This window comes from Amblyomma americanum, chromosome 2 (genome assembly GCF_052857255.1).
Source record: "Amblyomma americanum isolate KBUSLIRL-KWMA chromosome 2, ASM5285725v1, whole genome shotgun sequence".
Taxonomy (NCBI): Eukaryota; Metazoa; Arthropoda; class Arachnida; order Ixodida; family Ixodidae; genus Amblyomma; species Amblyomma americanum.
In genome coordinates this window covers 44,406,985-44,419,774 of record NC_135498.1, presented here as the reverse complement: position 1 = coordinate 44,419,774, position 12,790 = coordinate 44,406,985, and the positions used below count along the sequence as shown (strand labels likewise).

The window sequence follows — 12,790 nt, the reverse complement described above, 5'->3', positions numbered from 1 at the left end:
TCGAGCTATATTCAGAGTCGACTTAGAGCAGTATATGGCGCATCTTCCTTTTGTTTGTCTAGCCCTCTTCTTGTCTTTCTAAAAATGTCGCTTACTTTCACTGTGGTCTCACCGTGGAATCGGCCTGTGTCTGCTCTGCAGCCAGATGGTGCAGTCTCCAGCTGGAGGCTATGCTCCCAGTCCTTCATCATCACAAGTGGTGCCTTCGCCTGTGGGCAGCTTCATGGGCCGCACGCCTGGCACTGTGGGAGCACCCTCCCCAGGCAGCACCCTGAGCACACCAGGTGAAGCACCACAGGCACTGTTTTGAGTACTGTACTAGCACTTGGCTATGAAACTAGCGTTGGGCACTAAATTGTTTGTTACTGGAAAGCATTGCCAATTGCCCCAGTGCATAGGCTGTCATTTTTTGGCACAATAAATTAGTAAAGGTTGGTAACGTGCTGAGCCAAATTCTGGATTGCACCCAGTCAGCCTAGCTGTGTCATTTCGTCTGTTTCTCATAACTATGGCATGGGAAAACTGGCCTAACTTCAATTTCTTCTCCACACTTAGGATGAATTAAACTTTCTAAGTTGTGTGCCCCAACCCTGCGCCCACCATCAATCTTAAAGTGGCAGTCATAGAGTCTTTCTCTTATCCAATACAGAAATCAAGATTTGAGCTAGCAAGAATTGAAAGAGTAGCAGAAACTCCTCTTCAAAAAGGTTTAGTGCTGCAGGATGACACTCAGTGAGATGACAGGACAGTCATGTCACTTCCTCCCCCACTGTGTATTTTTGGTTTTATTCTTTGTGATGAGAGATTTCAACTTTTTTTAGTACTAGAGTGCTATTTATGAACATGGCTTGGGCAAGGCTCGACGTCTGGTGTCCTGCACTTATGGTGTCATGACTAAACGATGTGAAAAACCTGCAGGCAACGTTGGGGGAGCCACGCCTAGTCCTGCAGCTCGCACCCAGACAGACGACCAGGCCTATCTGGAAAAGTTGAAGCAGCTGTCCAAGTACATAGACCCACTGCGGAGAATGATTGCACGCATCGACAAGGATGAAGGCATGCAAATTTTCACTCTTCACCTCTTGTTTCATTATGATCCCCACTGCTTTGTGAATGAATGAAAATCAGGGAAAAGAAAAGCAAAACCTAGTCTGGTTAGTAGCCTGGGATACTTGTCAAATTTGTGCATTTTGTATTATTGCTGTGTGTGCATCATATGAGCCATATACAATGCAGTAACAAAAAATGTGCACACATATTAAAGGCCTTGCTTACTGGCCATTGTATTTGTCATACAGTCCCCTGAAGCAGCTTTTGGGGTACCGTATTTATGCGATTGTAAGTCGACCCCCCCAAATTACATTTCCGAAAAAAAAAAACCAACTTCGAGGTTGTTTAAGCTTGGCGTTGAATAGTTAACGCGATAGCATTATCCAGCGGCCACCGTTTATCGGCAGTCGCTATCGGCTGCTGCGCGCGGGCGTGCCCGTGGGGCACATTCTAAAACAAAAATGTATTAGTCACTGGGCTATTTGTCCACACTTGCGCCATCGTCCTCACTAGCGCAGCCGTTGTGATCGCTGCTGCGGCCCCACAGCACGTCGTTTTAACTTCGTCATCCAGCGAAATCCCGCACTTCGCAAACAGCCACATCACGACATGGCGTGGAAGAGCTGAAAATTTTCCTCGCTGCAGCTGCCACACCTGTATCACCCGTTGCGAACGTCGAACTTGCAGCCAGGCGCTCTGCTGTTCGTTTCTTCGGTGTAAAGAATGGCAGCCATCTTGAATGTAGCCGTGAACGAGCGCCGGTCACTTGCTGGACCTAGAGCACAAATGACGATTGATGAAGCACTACATTAAAAACTTGTGAAATGCAGCCGGCAGTAGTCAAATGCGTCAGAGCCAAAGAGAAGCTGCGCGTGAATGGCGTCGGCTCTTCTGTCGGCTACCGACACTCCCTGGCACCACTGCCGTTCTGAGTGGGGGGTGCTGCCTCGATTGGAACAGCGGCCGTTCCATCAACTGTCAATGCTCCCTTGTACCCCCCCCCCCCGCATGAAAGTTGCCACTGCCTTCACGATTCGGAATACCCCGAAGGTTGAATTCATGGGCGGCGACCGCGGCCTCGTGCAATGCTTGGTCAGATTAGAGCAGAGGTTGCACACGCCCGGTAAGAACTTGAAACAGCCAAAGCTCACTGACTTTTTTGCACCTGAATAAACTTTTTCTTCACATTGTATTTTGACTTCCTCGCCGCTGCGGCGCAATTAAAGCTCGAATGCTTTAGATTTTCTCGGGTGGTCGCTTATATCGAATTACCGCTTATAACGAATTTTTTCGCCGTCCCGCTGGCTCCATTATAATGAGGGATTACTGTATCTTGAAGCTGGTTATTTGTTTTTTCTTCTGTCATTTGTGTTCTAGGCCAGCTGATTGATAAAATTGATAAGATTGATAAAACAGACAGGGCACTGTGCTGGGAAGGAAGCAGGCAGTGACATTCCATTTGTATGTGTTGTGGGGCTAGTTGGTCCATTCACAGAGTTCTTTTTGGCACACACAAAGCCGACAAAACGTAAGAGGAAGACAGGACGGGGCGCTTCCTGTCCTGTCTTCTTCGTACTTTGCGTCGTCTTTGTGTGCACTAAAAAGAACTCTGAGGATGTTCCATTCATCCAACGGAATTTGTGCGTTGTGGTCTTTCAGATTTCTGTAGGTTTTTAAGTGATTGTGAGGTTCATATGTGACTATCTGTGCAGGCGGCTCAGCTAGGGCAGGCATTGTTGCCAGATTTTTTATTGACTGCACTTGGTTAGTTTTAGGTTTGGTTAATTAATCAGGCGAGTGGGCATGTCATATGAAATTTTGACTCATACAAAAAAATTTTTTTTTTTAACCCTTCCCTTAAGTTGATGTCAACATTTCTGGAAAAAAAGTTGGTTCATTACGGCAGGAAATATGGTTTTTGGTACGGGCTGATCTAACTATAAATCATGTCACTCCAACATATAGTAGCATTTTCAGAGTTACTATTTCAGTGTAGGTTACTAATTTGAACTGTCAAATTTTAGTGCAGAAAACTAGGATTAAAGTAGAGCAGTACTGAAAGCCGAGTGCAAAATATGATATTTCAAGAAGCCTTCACTTGTGCATAATAGATCTTTTCAGACCGGGTTTGATGCTGATCTGAATGCCTCCAGGTTTCAGGTTTTGTCTCCATGTCTCATGTGCCACACTACCCGAGTTGCCTCAGTTGCTGTCGAGCGTACATGTGCTATGAGAATTGTAGAGCTGCACGCCTAACATTTATGAACTAGATTCACAGTGTCTGTGCTAAACAGGTTGTGTTTCAGCAGAGTTGCTCCTTCTGTAGCTGCAAGCGTAATTCCTCCGCCTGCACATGTGTGTACATTGTCACTCACATTCTCGCGTGCACTTTCTTTTTTGCAGACCGCAAGAAGGAGCTGAGCAAGATGAACAACCTCCTTGAAATCCTGTCAGACCCCAACAAGAGGTGAGAACAAGCTTGCTTTCTGCATCTTGGAAGGAGTCAGTGTTGCATTTAAGCCCTTCTTTGCATCTTGCCCGTTGCATCTCTTTGTGCTAGTCGTCTCTGCTGCCTGTGCACCCTGCATGAAAGCTATGCCTGCTCTGTGAACTGAGTGCAAATTGCTTGATGCTGAATGGTGCTTGCAGTCCCAGTTTTTCATCTTTTGCATTGATGTAGTACATTAGGGGGTTTTGGAAGCAGCAGGGCTACTTGTGGTGAGCGTAGGTTAGAGACAGTGGCAAAGTGCACATGCCTGCACCAGCAGGATCACCCGATAGCTTTTTTTTTACTGGTCGCGAAAATTCCAGTAGAACTTCCCTTGGAAGTCTCATGCATACAAAAAACTGGCTACTACAGGAGGCACCAGTATGGATTATAAGGCAGCTGGGCGCTGCATTTCCAGCTGACACTGTCGCTGAAGCTTCGTGTATGGAGAGAGGTTGCTTTGTTAGGAGTTCAGGCAATAAAAATGCTTGTATAACAATATGAAACAAACAGTAGAAACAAATGTGTAGTAGAGCGTGTTTCTTTGTTTTTTCAGAAAGAAAAAAGGGCAATTCAGACAGAAGGGCATTTGCGTGTCGTAGGACAACTGCGGAGTCAGTTAATCTGAATTCTAGCCAGTGCCATGTGTGTGTGAATGGTACCCATGTCTCTCCAGATGGAAGTTTGTGCCCTCTTTCTTTTGTGGCATACTCATCCTAGCTTGTGTATCAAATCAAAGCAATATATTTTCCCATCTTACAATACAGGTGGAGTAATTGTAGATAAATCTCTGATTCAATTTTCAATGCTTTGGTTCGCTGCCATCTTACTCACACAACAGCCTGGCTTCACTTCAAACATTGCTTGTTACATTGGCCTACATCGGTGGTCGCTGCTCAGAACAGTAGCTGCCATGTCGCCGATGAACTCTGCTGTGTACTTCTTTCACTAAATATTTGCATTATGCTTGAAGGCTTCCAAATATTCCTGCGTCCCTCGAGCACTCTTTGCCAGTGTCACTGCTTCACATTCTTTCCAATTGTCTCCGCTGCCTTCTGATGTGCACTTTTTTTTTTCACACACTTTGCTGTCATGATTGCTTTGCTGAATGCTTTGCTACTCTGAGAAATTTTGTAATCATGCTTTGGAAGCATCATGAGAGAGGCACTGCCTTTGTTGAGTGTTGCACGAAAATTCAGGCAGTGCAGTACGAAGGCTAAAATACTAAAAAGTGAATTTAAGTGCTGTTTCGCCGCTAATTTGTATAAATGAATGTGTGCTTGGATGTCAGTTTTTAATGTACACAGATAACTTGATTTTTGTCACCTTGTTGATAGCCTTTATAGAGGAAGGAAAAATTTGTGTGACACTGCCCCGCAACTGTAAGATGCAGCCCTGCAGTATTTAATCCAGAAATCACAGCACTTTTGGTCCCCTGCCATTCTTATGTCGTTATGCTGCATCTCTTCATAATGTTTTTGCAAATGTGCCCTTCTCTTGTGCAAGGCAGTAGATTGGGCAGGGGAGGAAAGGATGGATATTTTCTACTTTTCTGCTCACTGCCTTTAGGGCTCCTCCTTTGATCATAGCAATTTCATCTGTCCAAGGGAAGCTGCATGCATTTAAAGGGACTATGCAATAAATTAATTGAGGTTACATAAAGCAGACGTGAGATTGGCATTTCATCACTTGTCACCCCAACGCAAGAATTTTTAAGCTAGCATCAATAACAACGAAGGTATAGACGATTAAAAATTACGCTCCTCCTCTCCCCCGCAACTCGTACACGCGGGGCACCAGGAAAAAAAAAAAAAACAGCTCTGGGACTGGGCCCCTCCCATGAATACGTCATCTGCTGACGTTCCCTTTGCAACTTCCGGTTGTCGCACCCGGCGCCCCAGCAGCAGCATCGGCAGCGTCTCCGTGGTCTCTCTTCGCCTTTCTGGATTGCGGCACGCGTCAGATTCTTTTGCTTGTCGTCTGTTTTTTGCGGACGAAAAAGACACTGCGGGTGGCTCCGGAACTCCCGACAGAAAGATGGATATGGGGGATTTAACGTCCCAAAGCGACTCGGGCTATGAGGGACGCCGTAGTGAAGGGCTCCGGAAATTTCGACCACCTGGGGTTCTTTTACGTGCACTGACATCGCACAGCACACGGGCCTCTAGAATTTCGCCTCTATCGAAATTCGACCGCCGCGGCTGGAATCGAACCCGCGTTTTTCGGGCCGGCAGCCGAGCGCCATAACCACTAAGCCACCGCGGCGGCTCCCAACAGAAAGAGGTGGCAGACGTAAATTGAAACCATATGCGCGAAGGCAGTGACCTCGCTCGCGCGGCGGCACGAGCAGACGACTTTCACGGCTACCAGAAGTGTGCACGTGACATCATGGCTGCCATGGCTCCAGCGAATGACAGCGTGTGGTGGCCTGCAGACGTCACGGAACTAGTGACATCTATTTTCACGATTTTAGTTGCAAAATCCGTCACTACGAGAACACCAATCGGCCCGCGAATTTTGAAAAAAAACACGGTTTTTAAAAAATTCGTAATAAATTGCCGGCTCAGTTCCGAAGACCCATACTTAGTCTAAATGCTCCTTAGCATAATTTCTAAGCATTGAAAACATTTACAAGCGACTTTTAATTCATTGCATAGTCCCCCTTTAAACCTGGATGTGACAAAATTGACAAAGGGCCGCAATTTTTGTTTACATGCTGGTTTTCGTTACATCCAGTTTTCACATGAAAATTTGAAAGGACTGTGCAGAACAGAATTCAAAATGAAAACTAAATGTAAAAGAAATGACCTACCAAACGTTCACAGTAAACCCCCATCATAAACATGGAAAGACATTTCGCAATCACATTGATTATGCGAGTGTAGCAGCAACCGCCACCACCTGTACTATGATCGCACGATGAGCCGCCATGCACAGGATAGGGAGAGTGGGGGAGGAGGTGATGTCAGATGCACCCGCCTCTTTCCACGTGCTTGTCAATTGTAAAACAAAAGAATAAATTTCTGCCTGCCCATCCGCCATTGCCCTGGGAAACGCACTCTTTGTCTCGTGCTGCCGGCGCTCTCCACCATCCCCAATCCCGCCGCACATCTGGTGCTGGCACCTGAATCGTGCGAGCAACTGAGAGGCAACAATCGACGTGCACTACGTGTTCCGTGCCTTCTTTGCTACATCCTTTTGTTTTGTGCAGCTTTTGGGCTGAACTGTTTTAGGGCCATTTAGTGGGACACTACAGAAGAAAAAGCTGTGGAAACTGCTGCGTTTGTCACAGAGAGGCACCGATCGTGTTGGAGCACAGTGCGTTGGGTCAACTGCGTTCACCTGTTGTGATCGTAGGCGGTTCACATTATGGCAGTTCATGTTTTATCGTCATGAAACTTTTCCATAATTCGACCAACTTTCAAGTAACGCAGCACTAGTTAATGGATAAGCCACACTGCGAGTTCGTTATATCAAGGTCAACTGCTGCAACACCTTTGTTACATGGAGTTCGTAGATGCACCCGCTTCAGTGGGGGTGGCATTGGGGAATTGAGAAGCTTCGTAATATCAAGGAATTCACTACATGGAGGTTTGTTATATCCAGGTTGAACTGTGCTTCTTTTGGCAGGTTGCGAGTCATTTCTCATGCTTGCTTTGATTAGGTTTTCCCTGTCGGGATTTGCACCAGCATTACACAAACTTCATGCCCCCTGTTTAGCTACCAAAAGCTGTAGTGGCATTGTATTATGTTCTTACTTTCTCTTTTGCTGTCTCCCTTTTTATCCACTGAACAAGCAGATCAATGTGAGTAGAATTTATCGGGTCTGGAGAATTTTGCTCCATACCTGTTCTTGGGAAGCAGAACAGAGTGGCTTAAGCCATTGTCTTGTTAAATAACTCTGTAGTGTGTTTGACATTTGTCATTGAAGTTCAGCTACTATATCTCACAGAATTTGTTTGGTGGCCAAGGTCATAAAATATCAATGAAGCTCACAATGTGTACACTGGCTAGGATGATAGCCCTGGGTGTGTTGCATTAATTGAAAGTGTGCCAAATGCATGCTGTTTGATTTGTATTATGGTGTTGGTTTGCATGATGGGATGACGAATTGATGAAATGAATCGACAAAGCAAGTTTTGTGCATGCTGATGATGCATGGAGCATGAAACCGTGTTTTGTGGTAATCTCTGCTCAATTTTGATCCTCGATGTGTTTGTTTAAGTTATTAGATGTTCTTTGTATTGCTCTCTTTATCAGTATTCTAACGTGACACTCGTTCCTTATTGTCTTGTGCATCGTTATGAGTGCACCTTGTGTTAGGGAATGTTTGCATGCATATAGTGTACTGCTCGTGTGTCTTGCGCACTGTACATCAGCTGTTGGTGGCATTGTGATGTACCCTTTACTGCTGAGTCGTTTACCTTGTCTACGCATCTGGCTTAACCACATTTATCTTTATTTTCCTACATGCTTTGCTCAGAGCAACCCATATTTCTTGAGCAGTGCACCGATATGCAGCTTTGAACACATTGATTTGCATCCCATAGATGTGCATATGGAGAAACCTAGTGTGACACACGTGCCCCCAACACAAGCTTGAATGTAGATCACCAGAGTATGAAAAATTTGGAGATAGTCGGTGATCATGAATTAACAGGCACTGTCCTGTGAGTGCACATTACACACAGTTAGGTGGTTGGCCTAGTTATCTGGAGGCTCTCTGAGTTTAGAAAAAGGGCTTGTCTTTCTTGTCACAGAAAGTAGGTCTGAGCAAAAAATGGGTTTTCTTTCTGTGGTATGTGCTTGCCAAGGTGCATGGAAGGCAGCAGCCCTTGCAAAGTTTTTATCAAAGGCCACTTGCTGTCCAGGAGACAGTTCATAGGCAGCCCACAGACAGTCAGCAGACTGTCCACAGACAGTCCACAGAGAATCCACGGGCACAGACCATAGACTGTCTTCGGCTGGCGTTGTTACTGTGGCGTAACCATCCACTACAACTGCTGCCACCACAGCTTTTCATTTAGCCAACTTAACTGTTTGTCCTCTGATGCTTTTGAATAAAATGCAGATGTTAGGTTATATGTAAAGTGATGCTTGACACATGTGCATTCCTTTATTCTGGGAAACTCTCCTAACTCGCTCTTATTAGCTACAACGAACAGGGTAAGGGCTTGCAAGCCATGGAAATATTTGCTAGAAATCTTTTGACACCAGTTTCGAAACAAGGCTAAAAGCAAGTTTTGAAGTTAATTTCAGCCTGCACATTAAAAACAAATGAGACATTGGTAGTATAGGAGCATTTGATGGTTAAAGGGGCTCTGAAACACCTTCCGAGGAAAGCACATCAAATCGCTTATTCACTGGATTGTGTTGTCATGAAAATCTGAGCCAAATAATACACTTCTACACGCAGCAGAGGACCCACAGTCACGCGCGAAAGTTGACGAGCCCTTCCTGGCGACTTTTTCATGCTCGCACCCTCCTCCATCGCTCGCATCTACGTATACATGTTGAGAGGTGGCTACAGGTTAGATTCTTTCAGACGTCAGGCAGCTACCAAGGCTGCGGCCAATTAGTCGCGTAGCTCCGGCGGGTCAGGAAGCTCCGCTCCCGAAGGTAGGGTCGTCGAAGGAGCGCCGACCTTCAAGCGTGCAAAATGTGATGAGAGGAGAGGGAAAAGCACGAAGGCGCTGAAACTAAAATTTTTACTACAGATAACTCAACTTCTACAAAGCGTATTAGAAAATTTATTGCTGGGCAGTATTCGTGAAGAGGGGTGCTTTAACATCCCAGCCATACTGAAACTTTATTAGAGCTCCTTTCCGAGCCCCTTTAATACAGCATAGTGATGCGTAACATCTCGGCATTGAAATCACTTGCTAGGAATCTTTAGTTATGACTCACTGTCATCATGCATGCTGCTTTTATTCTCTTTATTGAGACCCTGTTCTTTTTAAGTATTACTGCTTATTTCTCATGTCTGCTCTCTCAGTGCTTCTGATGGCTGCTGCTTGCCCATTACTGTTTTCTATAGAGAGATGCCAACTGCCTTCATCTGACTCTTTTATCATCCAGATGTCCGATGGAAACTCTATTGAAGTGTGAGCAAGTCCTGGAGAGGCTGGAACTGAAAGTCAAATCAGTAAGTCTGAGAAGCTGTTAGTCTCTGCATCACTGCTTTATGTGGGTCACTGGGGTCTTGTACATTCTAAATTATAACTGCTGCTATGCTTGTAATTTTCATCACACGGTGAATTGTGTGTATTGGGCGGGAACCATGTCTTCATTGTGGTTTGTCCATGGTCGTTGTCTCATATTTTGCAGTGCTTTCTATAGCTAAAGCTGGGTATGGTATGGTGGGTCATTATACTGATTCCATATAGTACCTGGTTAACACATCTGGGTTTACTCATAGCGCAGTCATTTTAGTACTGCAAATTGCTACCTTGACCACCCCCTTTGAATCAGCACGAGATTGAAAACTCTGTGTCGAACGCAAACCAGCCGCTTACTTTCAGCGTGGAGGTAGCTTTGCTCTTCAGTGAGAGTTGTCAGTGACTTCAAGTTTTTTTTGCTCTTCTTCAGAGAAGAATGGGTGAGATGGTAGGTGTGAGAATCCTTCCGGCTTCCTGCCTTTTCCCCAACAGGCCGAAGGCTTTGTGACTGGTGCTGGTGTGGCCGGCGTGGCCCCAGTTGGAGGAGGACGCCTACAAGAGCAGAACATATGCCAGCCGTTGCTAGATGCGGTGGCCAGCCACATCAAGTCGCCCATGTTCAACCACACATTGAGCCGAGTATTTGGCCCTGCCATCACGACCTTGCTGGGGCCTTCTCCCAGGAGGTGAGCAGTCCACTCTACCGCACTGTCACAAAGGGATGTTTTGGATTTACAGTGGCCGACCGATTTTTCGGACCCGGCGAGACCTGAAAAATAGTTCGAATAATCGGACAGCCTGAAAAATCCACAAACTTCAAGAAAGTAACTTTTCTGCAAAAAACCGGTTTTCAGAATATGAAAATCGCCGCTCCCCATGTTCCACCTACAAGTGATAATATTAGAGTGTCTCTGAGCCATAGTCATGCTTTCGCCATATCTGCGCCCTTTCACGTCACGATACCAGATAGTCCAACGCGGCCGCAAGTCATGCCACGAACGAATTCACTCGTCGCACGAAGCAAGAACAGTCAGTTTGCATGGGGCAATGATGTTCACCAAGACCGAGAGGTAATGCACAGGAAGGCATGAGTGCCTCCGAATGCACTCCCATTACCCCCTCTACCACGTTTGCTGCCCCGCACCACGGATGGCATCGTCCAAGACGTGGCAGATGCTTCAGCTGTCCCGCTGTCTCTTTTTCAAAGCGATCACCCGCTTTTTGTATACCATCTCGATGGCAGCAGAGAGCGTCCCATTATCTCGAATGGCAACGTTGTAGAACAAATAGCCAAGCCTATCCAAGCCAGTCCGTTCTATTTACTCCGTCAGCGCCCGCTGCCCACCGATTCTGTTTAAATTCAAGATGGTGCCTTTCATGGCAGAGGAGAATGGGTGGGTTGTGACAGCGATGCCTGCTCACGTCTATTAGGCCAAAATATCAGTCCGAAACAAAGTCACCCCTGAGAGGGCAGGGACGAAGGTAGCAAATTTTGCTGATGCACCCACATACCGCTAAATGAAATTGCTCTAGGAAGGCTCTAGCTGCGGTATAAATCCTGCACTGGGCCAGTCTGTTGCCAAGAAATTTGGCAACGAATATTTTACTTTAATCCCCTTTATTTTTATGATCTCGCTGTGGACATTCGCCTGTACAAAACCGCTTGCTTTTTTATTTCGTCACAACTTACAAATACTCCTTTCTTGAAAATAAAAATAAAATAAAATGGCATGCACTTGTTTTTCTGCCTGTTGTTTTGGAAATAAATATGAGCTTTTGATGTGCTGTTTTGCTGAATTATCAGTCTGGGGCCACATTCGTTATGTGAAGGTCTTAAAAAAGAAATAGAAAAATTAGAAAAATTGCCTCTACTTGCACCAGGTCATGGGGTACAGAACAGACTGTACATAAAAGCAAACCACGAGGATAGAAGAAGTGGTTATATGGTGCTTAACGCAGGAGGCGGGGGGGGGGGGGGGGGGGGGGTGCCGTGCCACTTCACCCTCTGACCCTTGTGTCGCTACTGCACTAAAGAGTGACTATTTTGTAAGCCCTATAAAAGGATGCTTTATTATGTGAATTCAACAGATTTAATGTACCTGTGGTACTGCTTCAGTCACCACATTGCAGCTATCTGATTTTCACTAGAAGCCAGTAGTCGGTGGGCTGATGGCATTTCACAAGTGCAAGTGTACCCTATATGCAGGGCTGGCAGTCCTCCGGCTGTGCCTGCCAAACGCCGACGCTTGCCGGAGGAAGTGGTGGAGATTCCCGACCTGCTGCAGGGCGAGATTGCCCACTTGGACCAGCGCTTCAAAGTGCAGCTGGACCCCAGCCAACACCTGGGCTCTCGCACCGTGCACCTCATATGCCAACTGGGTGAGGGGTGAATCTCTTTTTCTTGACAGGGGCTTCCGAGATCAGCGAATCCTCTGTGCTTTTCAGCCACATCACGCACTTCACAACAGGGCCACTTTGGACAGCACTCTGTTTTTGATGCCACTTAGAGGGAGTGGAAGCTTATGTTTTAGCGCAAGCACCTGGCATGACTAGTTACCAGGGGCCTTATATTTTGCCTGATGTATGAAGCAAATATGGAGGCTAATGGACAGGAGATATATTTGTAAAGGGTACTAGCAGACCGATTTATTTTCTACTCCCGTCTCAGCTGACTGGCATTGAAGTCTATGAGAACACTAGTGAAACTAATATGGCACCACCAGTCAATCGAATTTGTCTTATCCCAAAACGCGACAGATGGAAGTTGATGGAGATGACGATGCGCAATGCACAGCATGACGGTGTGTTGCAGTTCAACACGAGGCTTGATCAGCTGCGGTGGTAGCATAACGCTCTCCTGCACTGGCCAGCGAAGATGATCTGTTGTTTGCCCAGCTGCAGGTTCGAAACACGGTCGTGACATTATTTATTTATTTATTCATTTATTCATTCAGGTCACATTTCAGCAATTAAATTGTTTTTGCAGCTTTGGTTGCTAAGTATAGAGAGAGAGAGAGAAATAACTTTAATTACCAAGGGATTTGGGACACACAGGTCCTTGGGTCCCCATTTGACCCCACTGCGCTCTTAGACA

The 12,790-nt window shown here is 46.0% G+C and overlaps 1 protein-coding gene across 9 annotated transcripts in view; it reads left to right on the top strand.

The window, feature by feature from the left end:
* MED15 (mediator complex subunit 15) overlaps positions 1-12,790 on the top strand; it is a 138,816-nt gene that overhangs the window by 123,766 nt on the left and 2,260 nt on the right. For all 9 annotated transcript variants that reach the window (XM_077654081.1, XM_077654083.1, XM_077654079.1 and 6 more), the window contains 6 exons: positions 142-284; positions 919-1,056; positions 3,454-3,517; positions 9,617-9,683; positions 10,189-10,382; positions 11,903-12,075. In XM_077654081.1, coding sequence (XP_077510207.1) covers positions 142-284; positions 919-1,056; positions 3,454-3,517; positions 9,617-9,683; positions 10,189-10,382; positions 11,903-12,075 — 779 coding nt within the window. The remainder of the gene's footprint in view (positions 1-141; positions 285-918; positions 1,057-3,453; positions 3,518-9,616; positions 9,684-10,188; positions 10,383-11,902; positions 12,076-12,790) is intronic.